We start from the raw sequence: 23,443 nt of genomic DNA, 5'->3' as shown, positions 1-23,443 counted from the left end.
TCCTTCCTCCTCTTACTATCTGCTGGTTTTTCCCTTTTTAAAGCATGTTTTTGCTGGGTCTCTTCCATCTTGGCTTCAGGGCTCAGTCATGCCCTGTGGTGTTTCCACTGGAGCTGCCTAGAACAGGTGATGTCCAGCACTGGGCACCCTCTGCCCTCTCCCCATAGAGGCTGCACCTGCAGCTTCCACATATGACACTATGGTGCCATGGGCACACAATTCAGTAATTTATACTATTTAGATAATTTTCAGTTTCTGATTTTATTTTACTTTTAATCCTCAAGCAAAGGTTCATCATCTAGAATTGTTAATTGTTGTTAAGAAATTACATTTTCATGAAAATGATTTATTTAGTGGTATATATCTGTTGCTCTAGTGCTTTAAAATCCCTGCATCTGTGATTTGGACTTTTGCTATGTTGTGCTGCTGCTGAGACTCAGATAAGCTCAAACCCTTGGAGAATTCACTGTTATTTGAATCACAGTGGCTTTGCTAATCTCCCTGCTATATTTCATTTTGGAATCTGTCTTTTCTTAAATGCCTCAGTCACATTTACAGTGAAAAATGTGATATTACATCTATGCTACTTTTGGCTTTGGTTTTTGTTATGCTGGGAATTCAAGATACGCCTTTCTGTTCATAGGGACAAATGTAGTATAACTACAATTCTCTGGATGCCATAGCTGATTATTGAGGTACAGCGTATTCTTGGGGAAAAACAGTGTCTCTTTATGGACTGACTTGTTCTGTAGTGAGGTTTTAGGTATGGAGTGCATTAAATTTCATGAACATTGGCTTGTAGCACACATCAAACTGCAAAATGAAAGTTAGTCATAGCCTGTGCTAGCACATGTGTACTTATTTAAGTGGTGGTATGTTTCTGTAATTTTAACATGCCTGAGAAATGAAAGTACTTGTTTTCTCCTAACTGTAGATAGCTGTGTGTGGAAAGCTGTTTTGTTCTTTTTAACCTGTGCTCGTGCATGAAGGCTAGTTTAGGTATGTTAACATAAGCTGCCATTGTACCTTCTTTTTCCTGTATAGTCACACTGAAGTTTCTGGTTTATATTATAAAAAAAATATGTTTTATGACAATAGTGTTTGGTATTAATTGCAATTTTAGGCAACTGTCTTTGTAAATTATTTCTAAGTGAACTGTCTTCAAATTTAGTAGTGAAGGAAGGAACAGTAAATATATATTTTTTCCCCTTGTGTGCTTTGTAATTATTATTCTCTTCTCCAAGTCTGTTTGGTTTGGCTTTCAAAATCCATAGGCACTGAAAAAAATCTTGAATGCTATGCATAAAATTGCCATTATTGAGGTCACTGCGCCACGGAAAATTGTTAAAGCTAGCTTTTCTGTATATTTTGCTGCTAAATGTTGTTTAAGGGAATCTGGTATTTCCATATTTAACATCTTTGACTGTACACAAATGCCTGGATTCAGACCCAATGCTTTTTTGAAAGATACTCTCAGTTGTTTGGTGTGAGAAATCTGGTTTATGATAGTTGTTTATTCTTGAGAAACTCATTCATCAGACTTTGTAAATCTGGAGAATTCAATAAGTGATGTACAAAGATTACAGTTGGAGAAGAGGTCAGTTTTTTATTCTTTTCTACACATACTGTTCTTGACTCTTCTTCTTATTTATGCTTGAAACAAATTTGTGGTTCAACTGATGGCAACAAGTGGCTCTTGTGCCTTGTGTCATTCTCAAGGGGCTGCAGAACATATTTAAAACATCTCCATTGCTCTTGGTGTGCATTTGGAGCTGTGGTTAAAATGGTACTGGTTCTGTTCAGTCAGCTGATAGAACTCCTATGCTCGAATATGCCCTGTGAGAGCAGAGATATAACCCTATCAGAAGCTGCACATAATGAATCATTTTATGGAATTTTGTACCTGAATGTGGATGCAAATAATGGTAGCTCTTTTTTCCAGACAGTTTGTTTTTTCTTAAAATATGTTAGTTTGTAAGGGGCAAGGGACTACATTGCTCCAAGTAGTCATGAAGTCTAATGAGCAATAAAAAAAGCTTAAATATATCAGGAAAAACTACTAAAGATTTCATTTGAATCCAGAATATCAGACTAAATAGTCATTAAAACTGTGGGCAACTTATAATTGCACTAATATTGCATATAAAAAGTGAAGGCATGACAAATATTCCATGTAGGAGGAAAGATATCATATCTTTGCACTCTAGTTTACTGTAGCTGCACTCAACTGCATGTTGACTGCATGCAGCTGAAATTTCCTGATGTGCAGCACTGATTGGTTTTAAATTAGTTCAGGAAAAATCTTCAGTCCTGTTACTCTGAAGTCAAGTGAAGTGTTTTAACTAGGCCTACTGAGTTATGTTGGTTTGGGTTTTTTTAGTTTTTGTGATTTGACACTATATCAGTATTATGGGAAAAGCATTTCCTATTTCTTTGTCCCAGAAGAGTATGCAACTCTATAAATTTATGGATTTGTTAAACAATCATTCTTGCATTTTGTCTTGTAATACAACTAATCTGTTTGATTTGTCCTCTCTTGTTAACTAGTGGCATTTCCAAAAATTAATGCATATCATAACTGAAGAGTTTCAAAATTCACCTTCCATAATCACTGATGGGAAAAATTAACTGGCTTTTAAACCTTTTGGAAGTTACCATTTTCCATATATGTTTATTGTTTTCACTGATATAAGCCTGGCATGCAAAGATAGATAGATGAAATTGTCAACTATTTTATATGTTTCATAGGATCACAGAATAATTCAGGGCCCTGACTCCAGTGCCAATCTGTCCTCACAGGGAAAAAGTTTTTTTCTTAGTTCATTCTTAGTGAATGTCCACTATCTCTAACCCTCCTGTAATCCACTGCTCTAACTCGGTTCTCCTGGTAACCTCTCAAGAACAGGGGGGATGCTGTTGGTTCCCCCTTGAAACCACCTCAGCTGTTTTCCATGGTAAATATGCTCATCTCACTTGGTCTCCTCGTGCTCTTTTCCCTGACTAACTCAATGAGTCTCTGCTGAACTCCTTTTTATATACATTTTTCATAAGGAGAGGGAATTGGATGCAGACTTCTAAAATGAAGTGAATGAAGTGAAGAGGTGGGATAAGGTGGTTTTTTTGTTTGTTGGTTTGGTTTTTTGTTTGTTTTGTGTGTTTTGTTTTGTTTTGTTTGGGTAGTGTGTTTTTTTGTTTCTTTTTAAATGGCTTAAACTTGTGTCAGTAAAGCATGCCAGGTGCCATGTTGTTTTTTCCCCAATCTGTGTGTTAGTTATCAAACTCTAATGGTGTCCATTAAGTGTGTTGCCCTGCCCTTACAAATTAGGTGAGTGGAATATAAGGCTTGTAATACGAAGCGTATCAGACAAGTATTGCATGTAAATAACCTTACCTCTATTTATTGTCAGTATTTCATAGTGTATGTACAAGCAATATTATTTGTTACACTCATGTTACGAAAAATTACATTCTTCCTTGTTTGAGTAGGTGAACAAATTTTATTATACATTCAGTAGTATCCATTCATTTTACTTTATTACAGATGACAGAGTTACAAATAACATTAGGAGTTATTAAGAAAAGAATTGCATTCTTTGAGCAGTACCATTCACTTTCACTGAAGAAAAGAAGAAGACGTGTTCCTCAATCATACGTAAGAGGATACTAGTTTGTCATTTGTGTGTGTTTAGGCTCCTTTAGATGATGGACTAATGATTTCCTGAAACAGAAAATATTACCTGAAAATTTCTAAGTGACTTTACATAAGACTGAGCATTCAAGGTTGGAAGGAAGTAAAAATGTCTTCTGTCTATGCTTTTTAATCAGTGTTCCATGAGTCTCTCTTCCTTTTCTAAGAACATTTTCATAGTTGCAGTTCAAACTAGTTCCAACCCATACTTTGTTTCTAGCTGTGTCCCTTTGAAGAAAGCAGTGATTAACAGAAGATTTTCTTGCCGTTTGAGACCAAGACAAAGACAGAGAAGGGCCAAATGGAATATGACTTTTGAAAATACTGCCATTTCCCCTTTAATTTATGTTCTGTTACAGTACAAATTACATAGCGTCAAATTGTTCTGTAACATAAATACTTGTCTGATCCACAGTCATTCTCAGTAATGTTGTACCTCTTGGTGCAAGTAACCCCGATTCTGTCATTTTCTTCTGTAACTAGGACCATGGATTAAAGTAGTATGATATTGTTGCTGAGTTTCTAAGATAGAATACTGTTTCCAGTGTATTAAAATGCACTGTCAGCATTCTAATCAATTAGCAGTTAATCACTGTAGACTAGAAAAGACCATTCTTGACAGATAGTGTTTTTCACCTTGTTGAGAATGTAATGTATTTAAATATACATCACCTTTACTCCCCATTTGTTTAAAATCTTGATTTTGATTTCAAAATTGCCATTGAAGTCCTGTGAAGACAGTTAATTGATCTGTTGGGGAGTACCTGCTTTATATTAAAATTACAGAAATTAACTGGAGTTGTTGACCTGTAAACAATGTTAAAGTCTTCCCATCACCTGTGACTGGTAACTCCCATAAGGTATATCACCTGGTTAATGGTAGTACTGTAAATGTTGTGCACGTGTGTCACTGTGCATTTTACATGAGGAGAGAAGAAAATGTTTAAATACAGTGTATGGTTTGGAAGTAGGAGTGGCTTTATTTTGGGCTTGAACTGAAGAGTGCGAAACATGCAGAGCAGCTTGATAGCAGTTTATGATCCTCATGGCTGTGTTGGAAATGTGCTGCATATACAATAGCAAGTCTGTTAGAGAAGGTACCATGAGGCTATTGTTGTGGTGAAGTAACTGTATCTTCCAGTTGTCAGGATAAGCAATGCACACATTCTTAATTGAGAAAACATTTATTCCAAACCTAGCTCGTAAGGATGTATTTTCTTGCAATGGCTTGGAGAGGTTAATTCAGACAATTGAAATGATTAGAAAAGTAGTATTGTCTGGAAAATGAGAATTATTCACAGAAAAACAGGCAGATATAGAGATTGAGAATGTGTGCATGATCTTGGGCATCTGGACTAGGCTTTTGAAAAACAGGTATCTGTGGACAGTGTTTTATTGTTCAAACATTTTTTTTTTCATTCAGAGTTATTTGTTCCTTTAAGATTAAAATCTTCTTTCATTTAAAAGAGGTGTGAAAGGCTGTATTAATTACTGGTCACAGATTCTGAAACAAAGGCCTGCAGACAGGCTAGTTACAGTGCATGGTTTGAGCCCAGTTATAGGCTTAAGCATTGTTTCCTCTGTTGTGTAGTAGGCTATGAGAATCATGAACTTCCAGGTTATACCAGAGAAGGAGTCTTTTTAGGTGAAGCAGAGAAGTTTGAGACAGATTCCTTTGCCTGTAATTATTACAAATCTGCTATCTGTTTCTCATTTTATTCAAATGTAAAATAGTTACCACTTTTCCAAGTTTGGAAAAACTTACTTTTCCCAGAAATCTAGAAATGGTATTTGAACAAATAAAATTTTTTTGAGTAACAGGATTGCAGACAGAGTCAGATGGAAGGTTAGGAAGCCTTGAGCTCAATTATTCAAGCTATGAATGAAAACTGGACCTAAGAGAGTGTGGAGTGGTGATATTGGGACTGCCTCACTGGTAATTTTTTGCTGTTTGACATCACACATATTTTAAAATTATTACTATATTGTGTTTGATGAAGAAATGTATTACCACTGTTTTAAAATGCCGAAACCATGGTGGGGGTGGGGTGGGGTGGGGGAGGACTGACTTTTTACTGAATTGTTCTCTCTCAGTTACGCAAACCTTGGTTCATATGACTTATGCACCAGTTCTGCACCCCCTTGGTGCATCTTCTCGTATGTGGAGAAAAACATCTCTTTAGTCCTAAGTGATAATTGTTGTGATAGGAGAGTGCTGTGGCACAGCTTCCAGCAGACATATGCTAGCCAGCACAGTGTCAATACTTCAATTTCATTTGCTTGTTTAGTGATTTAAAAAGGTGATCCTCTAGGGTCTGATTAACAGGAATGACTGGTGGCAGCTGGGACCTCATCTCAGAAATTACCTTGGGTCTATGTAGCTGATGACTGTGAGAACTCTACAGGATGTTACTGAGTAAAAGAAATGCAGTTGTAGATAGTAACATATTTCTTTGTAGTAGTGAAGTGAAAGTGTCATTGCTATTGCAGAAGACCACAGTAAAACTCACCTGGAAGACTATGCATTTCCGAACAAGAATTCTGTTCAAGAAAAGTTAAATTCAAAAAGTTGTTGACAGGAAGGAATCTTCTTTGAAAGCAAATAGAAAAAAATCCCCTTGGTTTATTGACAAGAGTTATCACAGAGAGAGAGAGCAAAGGCACAGAAGTGGGATTGAGAAACAGGCTACCATTTTATGTATAAATGCACTTGAGCTTTCTCGTTTTTTCCATATAGGCATAATTTTTAGGTCTGTTGGGTGGATCCAGGACACCAAACTGTACTTGAGTTTGTGGGTAACCAAATCCTATGATTCTGTTGCAGATGTGGTGGGTTTAGAAACATTATCCTTGCAAGTATGAAAGTGTTATCCAGGTACAAATATGAAAAAAGCACATAGGCAATCTATGAATATATTTAAGCTAGCATCACAATAAAGTTTTTATGCCTAGTGAAAGTGAAGTTCCAGATTGTGGTCTGTAAAAATAGTTTAGAAAGATATAACAAAATATTTTTTTTTCTGTTCTTATTATTAGAGTGGTCAACCTGGTGGGTCAAGTGAGGAAAAAGACATATGACGTACATGTAATTCTATGGAGATTAATTAGAACTGCAAAACTATATGATAGGAATGAATAAGGCATATTTTTTCTAGAGACAGTCTAATGCCAAGTTCCAAAGCAAGAGGACAAGAAAGAGCGTAAAATAACACCTTTTGCTTCTTGTGCAATAGAAATAGACAATCTTGATTCTGCTTGCATTTTGTCATTAGAATCCCTTGGTTTTACTTCCTTTAAACTGGAATTTTGCATGTTGTGATCCCCAGAAATGGAGCAGTGGTTAAAGTGGTTAAAACCTGTACCTAAAAAATTAGGAAAAGACACTATATAGATAGCTTTTAGTGCTTGCAGTATACTACTTGATATCTTTTTTCTTTTTTTTTTTTTTTTCAATTTCCTCTATAAACAACCTGAAAGAAACATTAGAAGGAAATGAACCTCACAATCCGACCTCATTTGCTAGATATGGAGCAAAAGAGCTTATTTGTGGGAATTCCTGTGGTAATTGCAGGCCTTTTGTTGGGTGATGTTTCATTCCACTTTATACAATATGAAGAATGTGAACTTTCAGTAGAACTTTCAGTAGAACTTTCAGTAGAACTTTCAGTAGAACGTTTTAGCAGCTCTGTTTACTGCAGTTTTCGTAAGAATGGGAAAAGAAAAGAAAAAGAAGGCATAGTGTGCAATAAATAAAACTCAGTGCCTTCAGTACTTGTAATAGTGAAGAAGCTGGAAGTGATCATTTTGCCTTTTTAGCATATAAAGGGTAGAAGATATGGTATTTGCTGAGTAAATGTTTCAGAGAAAAATGAAGATGCCCAAGAAGATGGGCATCTGGTTTTAGAAAGGTCATCTTACTACATTTTTTTCCCGTTGCACAAATATTTCACATATACTTGTGATGAATTTGGATGAAAACACAACGTTCGTGACCCAGATAGCAATATTTGTTTATAGTTTAACTTAATTTTTGTTCTGTTTGTGACTCTTGGGCCCAGTTTTACTTTCTTCTTAAGTCACCTGTGTTCAAAAAGCTTTTGATTCTGCAAGGCATGGTGCATCCTCAGCTTCCATCCTCAGTCAACAAAAGCTGAAGAAACTTTGTATTTTCTCAGAAGATAGAGGAAACTTATCAAAGAATATAGTTCCCAGTCCTTCTATCTTCCCTGGTGTGATTTCATGATTGTACAAGTCTTGAGTTTAAATTGCTAGTTCTTTTCCAATAGCTTGGTTACAGTTGAAGAGAACATCAAGTAATGTTCCTCTTTTTGTGTCACGTCCTTCCCAGCAGCAGGTTTAGTGTTCACTGCATGTGTCTATTAAGCATTAATTCTTTAACTGTATTTAGTGAGAGAGAGCAATATGGTAGGAACCAGTGCAAGAATCTTAATTCCTACAAAACATATGGCATAGAATTATCTACTTCAAGATGGAACAGTCTGATAATAATTTGGTAGAGTGGCATCTGTGCAATAAAATAAGATGCTGATTGCACTGGAAAAGTAAACGCAAAAGTTGTATACTAACTATTCAGACATCATGAGAAAGCCATTACCATTCCTCCATGGAATGTTAAAATTTAATGATCTAATTTGGTCTTATCACATGCAATATAAATAAAAAATAACCCTATTAAGTATTCAGAGACCCATGCTGAACACAAAACTTCTAAATGCTATTTTGTGGGATTTGGACTTATAACACTTACATATGTTTAACAGGAAATAAGGGAAGAAAGTTAGGAGAAAAATAGTTCTGTGGTCATTTCCATCCTTTATGGAACCTATTTACACATGCACTTCTATACTTTGTGTACTTTAATTTTTTCTCCTCTTGGCCCTACTGTCAGGCTATGTGATTTAATATAAGTCTTTCCTTTTGGCAAAATACGTGTTACCACAAGGACTTAATTACAGCTTTTGCTGCAATGAAATGAGAATGATGATTCAGTGAGGGCAGTGTGAAGTGTATTCATGTTAGAATGCCAGATCCGAACTGGGGGGGGAAACTTGTGGGAATCAGAACATAGAGTTGTATTACCTGAATTCATGAAAGTCTGCAAGGAAGCATCACTTTTATTTTTGCATGCACACCAACATCAAGATGGTAAATCTTCTATTTTAGGCTTTGCAACTGAGGATTTCATTTCCTTCATCAATTCTTCCAAGTGGAATGGAAATACCCAGAAATTGAAGATTGCATGGAAATTGAACTCAATTCTGTTTCTAGAGTTACAATTCTTAACTAGGAGTATTATAGAATGTAAGCTATTGTTTTCTTTAGTTGAACTATAATTAACTTTTTAGATATGCAGCAAGCAAGGAAAAGATCATAAAAATGATGGAAATACATTACAAATTTTGATTATTCTGCTTTAAGTTGAATACTACATTAAGGTAGTTCTCTGATAGAAATGGTTTAATTATCTGCTTACATAGAAAACTTACTGCAAGAGTTTAAGAGCAGAGTTGATGGCAATATTTCAGTTTTGTAATACTGAATCCATATAAATTGTATTTAATATAGAATTAGAATAGTCGTATCTTTTTTCTTTTTTAAATCTAGTTTTCCCTTTTCAGTTTACTGTGTCAAAAAGCCAGGAACAAAGGCGTTTGCATTTCTTAATGGAAAGGTACTGCTGTTGACATTTTTTGTTTTTTCTCTCCTTTTTTTCCCCCTGAAGAACATATTTATGAATGTAGAACATGTTTATGTTAGTTTTCTTCTTGACAGTTAATAGATCACAATAGGGAGACATTTTTTTTAAGGTATAAATAAAAGAACTGTGTATATCGTGACTTCCTTTTACACATCTTTATTTACAGCCTTTTTTTGTGTGTGTGTCACTGTATAAAGCGTACAGATGTGGGGTTTTTTTAAACTAGAAATACAATTGGCTGGAATGAGGTTGAATTATCTAAGATTAGTCTTCACTGCCTGGCAGCCTATAGAACTGATACCAGCTTTTTAATTATAGGTTTCAGGCTAGCTGCAAGTGGGGATAGAACATTTTATAGAAATGTACGGAACTGGTGGAAGTTAATACAGAGTTGATGCAGAAATCTCGTTCACTCTCTGGGCATGTTCTGTCTGATTAATAGACTTTTCACAGATTAAAAAGCAACCAGGATATCATACAGGACCGTTTGTTCGGTCTTATCAGTTCTGTCTCTGCCAAATCAAACCTCCTGTAAAAGCTTCTCAGAGGGAAAGGTATGTAACACAATATTTTCTCATGAAATGCAAACAAGATATTTCTGTGAAGTTTAAGACTTTAAATTTCAGTAGCATTTTTATTTATTTCAGGTGGGATAACAGTATTTTTAAAAATAAATTAAAATGAATCTAAATAAGACTAAAAATCAGTAAAAGAATACATTTTGTGGTTTGTAAGTGTAATGTGAACTCCTTGCATAATGTCTTGTGTCTATCTGACTAAAACAAATATTCTTAAGAATCTGACTGCATCAGAAATGCAATGTTTAGGTTTTTGTATTCATCCAAAATCCTTACTTAAAAATATTTGTGTTTAATATCATGGATTAGCTGATTATGAAGAGGTGAATCTAATCACCTTGAAAATATGAAAGAGTTACTCTTAATGAACTGTTTATCCCAGTTTTGGGGCCTAATCCACAGGAAGCTAGACACATTTTTGTTTTTCCCTCAGAAGCTTCATTACTTTTATTAAACATTATGACTAGAGAAATTCTTTATCTTCTTGCAGTGTTGTGGTAAAATATCTCCTATTCATTTGGCAGAAAAACTGAATAAGCAGCACATCATATTGTCACTTTCACGGGCAGAATCCTCATCTTTTATCAAAACATAAGGAACAATTGGCTGATGGCAATTCTGATTACTTTAGAAAGTAATTATTGAAAGAAGGCACATAGATCTCAAACGATCCTTTTATCTTTTACAGCCACCCAAAAGGAATAATGATAAAATGACACATATTCTTTGTTATGTGTTCTGTTTAATAAAAAAAGGAAAAGAGCTAAACTAAGCATACTGTTTGGTAAGAGCAAAGTTGTAATAACAGTGATGCCTTTTGAATGTACATGCTGCAAAAGATTGGCATTTTTGGCCAGCCATCGCTGCATTGTAACCCTTTCTTAGAGAAGTTTGTAACCTTTCTGTCTCCACTTATAGAGCCTTTTGCCCTACCCATATTAGGAAAGTGTTTTAAAGAATTTGCTAGCTAGCATACTTTTAATTGTACACAGATTTAAAAATACTAAAGCATAGTAAGGAGGTTTTCATTTAGGCACACTTGGCATGTCAAGACTCATCCCTAACTATTTACTGATGAAGACAAAACTATTTTGAACACATATGTTCACAATCTCCTAATGCCAAAGAGTTGTGGTGGTGTCAGTGTTTATAAGTTAATATAAACACATTAGTAATGCAGTCACCTAGCCCAGGAAGTGATGATACCTCTGTGCTTTGCAGCCACACAGATCTCTGGTCATCCTGTCTTCTCAGCTTCAGAGAGTGGTTGGACGATCTGCGTGGATGTATAAGTGTGGGAGAGGGACCATGGATGTTTGTGGACATATGTTCTTTTGCATATGTTAACAAAGGTTTTGGTTCTGAAGTTCTTTTAGTGTCCACTGCTATAAGGTAATAATGCTCTGCCATTCTGAACTTTCGTTGTGTATTTCCTGGGCAGCAAAGCACAGTCCTGTCTAATGCAGAACAATGTGAATCTCAGAATAAAATCAGAAAAATGTGGGGGTGCTTTTTTGTTGTTGTTTTTTTGTTTGTTTGTTTTTTGTTTTAGTGTGGCTTTTTTAATTTTGTATTTTTTTTTGTCAATGCAGTGTTTGATGCTACAAGATATTTCTTGGATCAATAATTTGACCACCTAGCTACTTCTGAATAGGCTAATGGCAATTCAGTGCTTTTATTCCAAATTTTGCTGGTACTGTAGATGTTAGCTACACTAGTAAGACAAAGAGGTAGTGGAAATATATTGAACCAAAAACATGTAAAGGAATTCTTGTTCCCTAGGAAATGGTTTTCAATTTCTTGTCTGAGGATAAGTCTGCATACTCCACACAGATCTCCTTATATCAGTTTCATTTGCATTATTACCTATTGTAACGCTTCCTGATATTTGGTTTGCTCTGCCCCTCATTCTCTTTTATGGGCTGATGAATATATAAACAAGGTAAATAGATGTATCTGATACTGCAGCAGAGTTAGTGTGTTTTCTTTTTACTGTTCTCTGAAAAACTTCAAGGCATAGTGAAGTAATGTTTGTTTTCCCAGTTCTTGGGCATGGTAAATTATCTGAGGTAAGAGGAATATTGGTCATCATCTCTATCAAGACTTTCACGTGTACATTCATCTTGCCATCCAAGAACTGTAATCTGGCTTTGTTCTATGTTGTAATGCATTTTTCACACATATTTTATAATTGTCAATCTGTGATTAGTGATAACTTTATCAGAAGTTTTGTTAGAAGTGTAAGGGACCCAGTAGTTGGTTCCTGCCTTATTTTGACAGGCTAGTTGCACAGCTGTGTACCTAGTGAGGTGGTAGAGGAAAGAAGGTTACCTTCTGCTTCCACTTTCTTCTTGATACTGAAAGCTATTGATGAAAATAGACAATTTTCCCAGTCCAAGACCACCACTGCAGTAAAAAAGTTTCTCATGCTTGAATGGAATTTCACTGTGTACTCATTGCCTCTTGTTCTGTCACTGGGCACCATCAAGAGGAGTCAAGCTCCCTCTTCTTTACTCCCTGCACCTGATATTTACAAACAGTGATGAGATCCCTCTGCACTTTCTCCGAACTATCTGAGCTCTCTTAGCTTTTCCTTATAGGGGAAAGACTTCAGTTCCGTCACTGTGTTCGTGGGCTTTCCCTGGGCTCTCTCCAGTAGCTCCTTGTCTCTCTTGGACTGGAGAACCCAGAGCTGGGCACAGCACTCCAGGTGCAGCCTCTCAAGGCTGAGGAGAGGGGGGAATGCTGGCAGTACTCCTCTTCCCACTGTCCCCCAGGAGGCGGTCTGCCTTTTGGCCACCAGGGCACACTGACACTGCTGTTTGCATGTTGGTGTCCCCAGGACCTCTGGGCCCTTTCCTGCAGATCTGAGATGGATCCCACAGGAACACAACACAGGGGCCTCTCTGGCTGTGGAGAGTCTCTGCCAGCAGGACTGGGGGGACCCTTGTGGGATGTTGGGCGAGAATCTATGGAGCTGCTCAGACTCTACGAGAGGGGGTTGTTGCAGAGCTTGTGCAAAGGTTCAAGGCTGGTGCTGGTGTGTCTGGGGAAAGGATTAAAAGTGAGGGACTGGGAAGGGCCCAGCAAGATGGGGGTGGGGCGGAGGCATGGCAAAAATATGCTTTGTTTGCATTGCAGTCTGCTCCTTGACTGGCTCCTGAAGGCCCAGGCTGCTCAGGGTTTAGAGCTTTGCTGTCTGACAAAGACCAAGCTAAGGTGTGCAGATCATTCCCTGGCAGTGTCTTCTGTGAAGCCTGTCTCCAGAACACCAGGATAGCTTATCTTGCATTCCTACCACAGCCATGGGATTTGGGGCTGGAGGAGCCAGGCTGCTGCTGTAGAGAAGTGTCAGAGGAATGCTCAGAGGGCTGTGACAGGCAGCTGACTGGAGCCATTTGGGTGTAGAGGTACCAGCAGGGAGAGGGTTGTCAGCATGGCCTGTGTCCATGGACCTGGCTTTGCTTCAGGTCAGGTGGCCTGGCTGATGGCCACAGCCATGCTCTGGTGTTGGAGGGGCAAGGCTGGGAGAGTGTGGGCCAAAGGGGCTCTGTTGCAGCATTTTTAATAAAGTAGTTCATGGTACACTCCAGACAACTTCCCCTTTTGTTTTCCTACACTCTTGAGACAGGGCTAGAAAGCATTGCCTGCAGTGGCTTGCTTTGATTTTGAGAGAATCATGCTCTGAAAAGCTTTGGATCTTTGTTCAGTGGCCATGAAGCCAATAATTTTCCAGCACCAGCACATGAAATTGGAGAACCCCAGCCAGCAACCAATTCCATGCAGCTGCTTGCCACCCCTGCCCCATTGGGGAGGATAATTGGAAAGAAAAGGATAAACCTTGTGGGTTAAGGTAAGAACACTTTAATAATTTTAATAATAACAATACTACTATGAATAATAATAAGAGTAATGAAAAAGAGAGAGATAAAATTACACCTCTCTGTAATTAGTGGGTTCATGTGCAGTGTACCAAGTGGTTTTGGAAGATGCACGCTCTGGAAAGATTCTGGATGTTCATTCACGTTGCGTGAAGGCCATAAGCCACGCTCTCAGCAAGTCCAAGTGGATGACAGGTCCATCAGCAGGGCTGGATGAGCGTTTCCCTGCAGTCTATGGGGCAGAGGTGTCGGAGTTCCTTGGAGCCCTCCCATGGTCCCTCTCTGCCGGCCCCCTTCTCCCAGCAGTGGGATTGTTGTTGGGCCGTGGGCGCAGGTGGTAGCGCCACTGTGGGGATCTGCTGCGCACCCTCTGTCCGGCTGCGGGACTCTGCTGGCGGGAGGACGAGGCAACCACGTACTCCTGGTAGTCGTCATCCGCTCTCACTGTGTGCAGGATGCGGCTGAAGTGCTGCCGGCAGAGCGGGCACACGGCGCGCACGGCAGCCCACTGCTGGATGCAGCCGAAGCAGAAGGTGTGCAGGCAGGGGATGACGTGGGCTGTGTCGTCCATGTTGTCCAGGCAAATGGGGCACAGGCCTTCTGCCACTGCCTCCCACTGCCTCTGGCTCGTGCCGGCCGTCATGGCAGTGCTGCTCTCCTGCAGAGCCTCTTTGGCTCCGGGTGCCATGTTCTGCCAAGACATGTGCCCAGTGCCTGAGCTTCTCTGGCACCAGGAGCGGAACAGCAGAGAAGGCCCCAGAGAGTGGGGAGAGAGGGGAGACAAAGGCCTCCCACAGGGTCTCCTTGTAGGCCCAAAAGTGACCGCCAGCCCCACAGCTGCCTTCCACATGTGCCTGCCCCCTCCACTGCCCCCAGGCACACTGCCCCCAATCCAGGACAAACCCCCCACTCAGCACTCCCCCACGGACAGCCAGCTGGACTCAGGCTGGCACAGGGTACCTGCAGGAGGCGGTCAGGGAAGGAGGAACTGTCTGGGAACCCTCAGTGGTGCCCTCCTCAAGCCAAGGTGCTGGCACAGCCCCGTGCAGGACCCGCAGCCCCCACACAGGCCACGTCTCTGCACAGCGACGGCACTGCCAGCACAAGGCCACGGTCCTGCTGGAAGTCACACACTGCGTGTGGAGCTTGCAGGAGGCCAGGGCCAAATGTGCCGACTACAGGAGCCTGTGGCACCCCGGCTGTTGCCTAGTGAGGACGGCGAACACCCCAGAGGGGGAAAGGCCCTGTTTCATGGCATGTCAGCCACTTTTGGTGGCCTTAAACCCCCCAGTTTAACCTTAGGCTTGTCAGGCCCTGTGGTGAGTCTGGTGCCCCTGCACCTTCTCCAGGCTGAACTGTCTCAGCTCTCGCAGCTTTTCCTCACAGGAGAGAGATTCCAGTTCCTTCACCGTGTTTGTGGCCCTTCCCTGGGCTCTCTCTAGTAGCTCCTCATCTCTCTTGGACTGGAGAGCCCAGAGCGGGCACAGCACTCCAGGTGAGGCCTGGTGAGGCTGAGGGCAGGGACACACAGCTGGCCCATGTCCCACCTGGTGTCCCCCAGCCGCCCCTGGGCCTTCTCTGCCAGGCCGCTGCCTGCCCAGCTGCCCCACATGTTGGTGCACGGGGTTATTCCTCCCCAGGTGCAGCATTCGGCATTTTCTTTTGCTGAACTGTATGAGGTTCCTTTTAGGCACTTTTCTGCAGTCATTTAAATTAAATTATTAAAAGAAAATAGTTGTTTTGGAAAATGCTAGCGATAAGGCAATAGTAAGAATACCTAGATTAGAAGATTTCCTGCAATAAGGTGGGGAAGTACTATCTTTTTCTTTGAGGGAGACCAGAGGAAAGAGGAACAAGAATGCAGAATTTATTTTTCATAGGCAAAATGATGGGGGAGTTAGGGATCCAGTTATATTCTCTGCAGGGTGAAACAAAACAATTGTACTAGTATGTCATTGCTCTCTGATATATTGTATATAGATAAATATATATAAATATAGAGGTAAATATAGACATATTGATAATGCAATCTTTGATGAGTGAGACTGTCTTCACTAAGAAAATAATGCATTTTATGTTAAGAAGAAGCACCAAAATTTGACCATCTAAATGTAAATCCTGTTTGAGACGAGGCATTTTTAACATACTACCTAAATGATGATAAAAGCAGCCTATGTCCTGTGTCTTGCAGGACTTTACATTGAGGAAGCAAATTTGTCTTAGCTCATTTAAAATTAAAGCACATCTTTTGCAATAAAGATTTATGTTAAAGATGATAGAACTGCAGGTAGCACACAGCACAACTGTAGCTTGGTGACAGTTAATAATAATCAGAATGATTTAAAAACATTTTCATAAAAGCTTTATGATAGAAACTCGGGGTTAGGGAATTAAAAAAAAAACTGATAAAAAAAGTGGTTTGACAAAAAGAAGGAAAGGGAAAGGCCCACATACATTATCATTTTTCTTCTTCATTTTTCCTTCATGTTTTTCTTTGCTCGAGTGAAAGGAAATTCTGTTGCTTTGAATGGTCTGTCATTTTTTTCATTAGGAGTTTAAATTGAATGCAATCTCTGTTTACACTGAGCCTTTCTGTTTGTCTATCATATTTGTTAGTTGGAAACTCATATTTTCTAGGAATGGGTTCAATTTTCCATGACTATTGGCAGATGTTTCTCTAGGATCTTCAGTGACAATGATGTATTTGTTGATAACTGAGTGCTTGCTAAAAGGGACTTTGCTTTGCGTCGGTGAGTCTGTTTTTTTGTTTGAGAGCTTTAGTCAACAGAAACATACTCCATTTCTTCCAAAAATGTCTAGAGGTAGCTTCACTTTATTTTGAATGCATACTCCCTGCAGTGAATTTTTCTTTGGTTCAGTTACTCTTTCCTCTCTGGGGTAGGTGAAATGCATAATGCTCTGTTTTCACTTCTTTGATTCATATTTTTGCATGTTATATAATTGAGTAATTTTAATAGTTGACCCTCGTGTTCTAAGATAATAGCCATTATAGTTTGGTTTTAAGTAGATTTCAATTCTTTAAGTGCCATTACTATTTTTGTGCTCAACTTGCCACTTAAGTACCCTGATAGGAACATTCGAGTAGGTTGTTTCATAGGCCTGAAAGATGGCTTATAACAAGACTGTGTCAGCGTCTTCACTGGAAAAAGCAGTTTTTATTTATTAGAGGAAAAAATGGTAGAGGATTCTGCTGTTTCTGTCTTATTGACATTATCTGCTACTTTCTCTACTACCTTCCCAAACCTAGACAATTGGTGTCTCAAAGGCTCTCTTCCTGAAGTGTCAAAACAGCCTCAACACAGCATTGTTCTGAGCCACTTGGTTTATGTAACACTGACAGAAACTCCTTTCCTTTTGAAGTTCCTTCTAATTGGGTCCTTTTTCTTTGTATTGTTTCTGGCAGATTTGCTTGCCTTTTTTTTTTTTTTTAGGGTTGAAGGAATGGTTAGGTTTTTGTTGTTGTTGTTGTTTGTTTATTTTTGTGAGTTTTTTTTTGTTTAGGATTTGGTTTTTTTTTTAAATATCACAGTGCTTTGTTGCTTACTTAGTTTGGATTTAAATAGTGGTAGAACATTACATAGCTAGTTTCTTTCCATCTTCTGTTAAGGGGTAGACTACATAAATAGATAGCTGCAAATTATTAGAAATTTGTGAGGTTTTATTACCTTTTAAAATACATGGTAGGACCATATAATTTTCACTGATATTTTTCTACTCTCCTTTTTTCTCTCTCTGTAATAGAATTTGAATAATAGGAGAGCCTTGAAAAAAATTATTTTAAGAGCTGGGAAAATCATTATCTTTTCCTCTTTTCATTTTGGAAATCGGGTCTAATTTCTGGAACAGGGAACTGAAAATCAAATATATTCCTGTCAGTTCTGACTGTGGCTAGCTTTGTGACCATGACAAATAAGTCTTTCTTTGGTCTGGATTCTTCTTCTCTGTTATCAGGAAGAAACACTAATATTTGCAAAGCAATGTGAAATTCCTGGAATGAAGGTATATAAAACTGCACATTTTTTCATTATCTGTTGGAAGGTATATATGTTTTCTAAATATTGTTCTGCTTTGCTGAGCAAAAATACAAATGAAATTGGATTTTAGGAGTTATGTTGTCCAAAAACTGATTCAGTAAAGTGAGAATTTAGAATAAATCTGGTTGGTGTTAATTTTTGTAGGCCTTATCCTCTGTGAATTTTCAGTTACTTAACAATTTCAATACTTAACAGTTGGAGCAAGGGGGTTATCAATATATGAAGAAATAGTGGTTCATTCAGCCTGCTGATAAACTCAGCATTTACAGAAGCTACAAAGATGCATATGACTGATGAATTTTGGGCATCTAAGTCATGGAAAAAATGAGCTAAGCTTTTGCAAGTATTTATCATATGCCTTACAGAAACACTGAATATGAAGGTGCTTTACATGTTTCACATGAGACTTGGCCGGAGCTTTTCCCTCTCATTGGAATTTCATCTCATTCATCTCCTTCCCCTGGGCAGAAGTCATTATGTACTGTGATTTACCATTGATAACATTAGTTTGCTGGCCTAAACATCCCCTAATACAATGATCTACATGCTAAAAGGTGAAATCTGAGAAAAATGTGACATGAAATATTAGAACATCTTCAAAAGGTTTAGAAAAAATTATTTTCTGAACTTTAAAAAGTAATTTATCATTTTATTAATATGAGGACTCCATTTTCTGTGCTGTGCTTAAGAAGCAACACTGAGAAATGCTCAGCAGTTCTCAGGTTTTATACAGTAATAGTTTTTAGTTTTCAACATGATTTGTCTGTAAGCATTATCACGTGTAAATGCAACCATAATTTTTAGTAGTGGCAGCTAGATTTGGAGCTCTGTAAAATTCGAGTTGTAGTGGAAAAAAAATTCTATGTGCTCATTTGGTTTTGTTACCATGAATCTTCAATTATTGTTAAATCCAAGCCTGAATTTAAAAAAAGACTTCTCTAAGTCCTGACAGTAATTTGACTTGCTGGAATTACTTACTGTGTCACTACTAACTGGCAATGTTAGTAGTGATACACAGGTAGACTAATTTTGCCAGAAAATGGTCTTAAATAATCCAATGGAGGTAACAGTTTATTTTAACTGATAAATAGCTATCCAAAATAACAGAAATATTCCTCAGCCCATTTACTCATACCAGGTGTCTGTCTTCCCAGAATCCCTTTTAATCTACAAGATGTGGAGTTCTAATTTGACGTTTTTCCCCAGCTGGTATGTTGGAATGGAATTTTAAAATTGATAACTTACTGATTTTCTTTTGATTTTTTTGAGAAGGAGGAGGAGGACCTTGGTTTCCTGTTATATTAAGATCTTACCTGCAATATGTTACTACTATCCCTTTGCTGTAATTAATGAGCTAAGGATATATGCAATTTATAGGAATTGTTGTAGTTGGGTCATTTGTGAATTCCTTTTTTTAACGTTTGATAGTACTAAACTTTCTGTAAGTAAATCCATGATAATGACTATAAAATTTGTGAGAACAAGATGAGCAGTGACGTGGTCATTTGTCAGTATTAGGTACTACACAACTACAAGTAATTGTTTATAATTTTATGTATTATATATATTTATATTTTATTGCGCAGACTGTTCGCTTTCTTATTTTAGGAGGTATTATATAATTGGTTAATTCTGATCTGCTGTGGATGGACATTAATTTTTTTAAAATAGGTTCTAATTTCATGTGTTCAGAATCATTCCATTTGAAAATACAGGAGTTGGTAGGCAGGTCAAGGTCAGGGATAAAACTCTTGTTTTCTGTGTAGAGGGAAATACAGTCCAAAGGTACTAAGAAAGGAAACAATAGAAAGCTAAGAGAAGGGTGGAGTAAGGGCCAGTTGACCCGCAGCAGAGAGGTAAAGGCTCCAGGCAAAGAGTTTATGTTCTATATATCCCATTCCAGGGATGGCCAGAGAAGTGAGTGTGAGTGCAAGAGGAAAAGAATTCAGACTAGAAATACAGACTAAAATCAGAATGAAGAGAAAAAGATTAATAGCTAATAACTAAATCTTTCAAGGGGTAAGAGTTGTGCCATGAAAGATATCAGTAAAAGATAAAGAAGGGCTGTGAGGTGGAGCATTTAAGAAGAGATGGGGTTTGTTCAGCTGTGTCTTGTCATACTGTTTCTATTGCCCAGCTTTCAAAGGAATTGCAGGAAACTGGCCACATTTTTGCAATGACAACTGATGCTGACGGAATGAATTCTATGTAATATAAACCAAGTCTTTTTTTGTAGGAATGTGTAGGTGGTATTATATGTAAGTGCAAAATAAATTAGAAATAGGAGTCAAGAAAAAAGCCAGATTTTGTAATGCACTATTTAAATATTGAACTATTTAAATAATACTGCAGACTATTTGCTTTTGCATATATAAGCACAAACAATGAATTTATTAAATATTTTTTTCTATTCGATAAAAAGAACCTTCAAGAGTGGTGTTTTGAATTTGTATTTTTGTTATGTGTGACTGGAGGTGTCAGGGAAAAGTGAGTGTACCCTCTCTGCTTTACCGAAGAAGGGCTTGCTTTCTTGAAGCTTGCACAGATGGTTAACTGATACCAAAGGTGTCTGCAACACTGCCTACAAATTGCCAGAAGGTCAGTGTGAAAATATATCACAGCCCAACTCCATAGCAAAGAACAGTTATTGTTACCAGGATTTATTAATTCCTGTCCTCCTAAAAAACAGTACCTATCAAAGACTTCTTTTGTGGGTAGTCCACAGGAAGCAGTTCCAGTCATAGCACCTTTAAAATGTTTATTATCAAAAAGCGGTTTTTTTTCATTGTTTGAAAATTATTCATTAAAAATATTGCAAGCAGAGTGGAATATAGTGCATGAAAGAGTCCATTATTGTGCAGTTTAAGTTTATCTAGTAAGAGGAATCTAAACTGTTTAAAATGTTTGTCTCCAGTACATCATTGCCACTGTACTGTGAAGAAAGCTTTAGTCGTTATAAACAGTTAGGAATGAGTGCCATTGAAAAATAGCTTGATTAAATAATTTTTAGAGTATGCTTTGTGGATTGAGATTTATATAGCTTTTAAAGAAGATTACCAGCCTAATAGTTGCCTCATCCTGCTAATTTGTTGCTTTCTTATATGTTTTGTAAATATCCATTCTCCCTTTATAAAGAACAGAACTTTTCATGATTTCCCTTAACTGTTAGTTTCCACATGCTGTTCCACAGGTGTGTAGAACGACTTTAGGTGGTGCTTTTTTTTCTGAAATAATTATGTAAGTGAAAGAAAAAAATGAACCTAATGAAGTACTACTAATCGTCTTCAGATTAATACTTTGGAAGACTTTTAACTAACATAGATTTCAGATATGGTGAAAATCATATTTTAATTAACAAGATCCAATACTTAGTGCAAAATGTCCAAAATCCTTCAGATTTTTTAACCTTAGTGTGTTAAATATTGTAATATTGTGGTATAACAACTAATGTTTTGGTGGAGAAGATGGTTTTGTGGATAAAGACATAAGTTCTCATCACAGGTATAACTTCACTGAACTAAAAGAGAAAAATGCAAATCATAAATGCTTGACTCTGGATATGCATTTCTGTGCTTAAGACTATGATACTAAGAAGCACCACCGCCCTTCTACTAGTCAAATAATAAAACAAACCCTCTTTTTACTTTCTGTTGCAGCAAAAAATGATATTCTCTATAGATGGAGTATTTTTATGTCAGTTTTAAAAATCTAGTGATTCTGTTTGACGAAAGAGTTTAATAATAATGATGAAAAGCTGGAAAGACCTGTTAGGCATGTACTTGGTTCTTACTGATATAAAATGTTTTTCGAGGACTGCTTTTAGGTATTTCAGGTATTTTAAAGTAAGTCTAGAAGCTTATTGTATACTTCTTCGTACTTTCCTGAATCAGAGTCCCAAATGGGGAGAATTAAACTTTTTTTAGTACAAAATAATTATTCTTTTTTCATTCACAAGTAGCAGGTATTTAGAAAAATTCATTAGTCTGAGTATGTGTCTCCTAGGTAATTTTCTCAAATCACAAATATATCTCACATATAGTTATGCCAATTAGTTACAGTTGCTGAAACTTTTTTTCCAGTTCATTCTGTAAAGGTTTGCAGCTACTGATAAATTTTAGTTGAGTTGCTTACTGCCAAGTTCTATCTTTATGGCAGGATAAATAAGAATTATCGTGTCATCAATGATGTTAATAGTAAGAATTTAATATTAAGAATTGGAAAGGAGTTCTGTGGCAGGAAGAGCATAGCAGGGAACCATGGGAGTTGTAGTCTCCCGGGCTCTCATGCATGCTTAGACAATACTTCACTGTCATTGGATGGAAGATCACGTGACATGTAAGGTGCTGTATTTAAACCTAACCGTTGGAAATAAACGACAATTCTGCTCTGGCACTCGTCCGTGTCTGAGTGGGGTTCGTGCCCATGTACAACACCTCAGAGTTCTGTTCTCTTAAGTATTCTGATTATAGAATAAGTATCAGACTAATTCTATTGTGTATAGAAACTAATTGTTTCCAATACAAAGGTTCTGACATTTAGCTATTGCAACATCAGCTGCATTTTACATGGCAGTCCAACTAGTTTGATTTTACATTTACTTTTTAAAAAAGTATTAAAAGATATTTCCAAAATTACTGTGATTCATGGAAGTATCGCTGTGAGTATTTTAGTAGACATTGCTATGTTCATTTTGTGAAACCTGTCCCAAGAGGTTTCTTTAGCAGAATAATATTTAGTTTTGTTTGAGAAAGAATCTTTCAGTCACTTTCTTATCTTTGGAGCAGGAAGCCATATAACTGCCAGCCCCAAGCCAGTCAAATGAGAAATGAAGAAAAAACAGTAAAAACCATCATCACCACCAAAGAACAAAAGACCCTGCAGACTATTTATCAAAGCAATCATGGCTAGGCTTCGCGAACGAAGATTTGGGAAGGGCTCTACCCATTTTTCATGCAAGCGCGTTGGTGGCTAAAAAGGCCAATACGAGAAAGGCAAGTCCGGTTGCAAATCAAAGCAATAGTGGTTTTTTGTTTTGTTTTGTTTTGTTTTTTAATTGAATCATTCTGGGGAATATGAGTAGAAATTGTTTTCAGAACATATCTGCTGTTGTTGTCTGATATGATACTTCCAAGTATTTCCACCCTTTAGCACTGAGAAGCTTGTCTTTATTTTCAGGCATGCGGTGGTACTGTTGAGCATGATGTTTCTCTATTGCTTTTTATTCTGAAGTGTATGTTTTTAAAAGTTTTAAAGCTTCTAAGAAATTCTACTATATTTCTAATACCTGCATGGGTTTTTAAAATCTTTAGCAGTAGTTATATTAAAATGTAGTGGAAACTGATCAAAGTTTACTGAAAGACAGAAATTCTGTGTCTCGTTTAGACATGATTTATTTTAAGTCTTTTCATATATTATTAACATTCCATCATACAATCTATTTTATTTCTTGATGTATTTTCTTCCTTAATGCTTCAATGCTGACTTAAGAATCCCTTTTCTTCCAAGGCAGTGGAAATCTTGGT

General features: G+C 37.6%; 2 protein-coding genes across 7 annotated transcripts in view; one reads left to right on the top strand and one right to left on the bottom strand.

Moving 5' to 3' along the window:
* Positions 1 to 23,443, top strand: part of KDM4C (lysine demethylase 4C) — a 248,398-nt gene that overhangs the window by 99,355 nt on the left and 125,600 nt on the right. Inside the window, exons 9-10 of one of the 6 annotated variants that reach the window (XR_003532112.1) lie at positions 9,726 to 9,961; positions 11,215 to 11,243. The exons of 4 other annotated variants lie outside the window; for them this stretch is intronic. Coding sequence is in view for 1 of the 2 variants with exons in the window: in XM_027670575.1 (XP_027526376.1) it covers positions 9,726 to 9,737 (12 nt within the window). In the remaining variant the exon portion in view is untranslated. Of the gene's footprint in view, positions 1 to 9,725; positions 9,976 to 11,214; positions 11,244 to 23,443 lie in introns of those variants that run through there. One more of the 6 variants, XM_027670575.1, reaches the window with a different exon arrangement.
* LOC113960823 (E3 ubiquitin-protein ligase Topors-like) lies at positions 14,097 to 15,738 on the bottom strand. Its single transcript, XM_027670577.1, has 2 exons — positions 15,207 to 15,738; positions 14,097 to 14,557 (listed from the first exon to the last, which is right to left on the bottom strand). Exons 1-2 carry the CDS (start codon positions 15,513 to 15,515, stop codon positions 14,099 to 14,101), a joined length of 768 nt encoding a protein of 255 aa, XP_027526378.1. The 5' UTR covers positions 15,516 to 15,738; the 3' UTR covers positions 14,097 to 14,098.

Source organism: Neopelma chrysocephalum, unplaced genomic scaffold, assembly GCF_003984885.1.
Source record: "Neopelma chrysocephalum unplaced genomic scaffold, ASM398488v2 Primary Assembly neopelma1_96921, whole genome shotgun sequence".
Lineage (NCBI taxonomy): Eukaryota > Metazoa > Chordata > Aves > Passeriformes > Pipridae > Neopelma > Neopelma chrysocephalum.
Note: the sequence above shows the minus strand (reverse complement) of the source record. Positions and strands in the feature narration are given on the sequence as shown.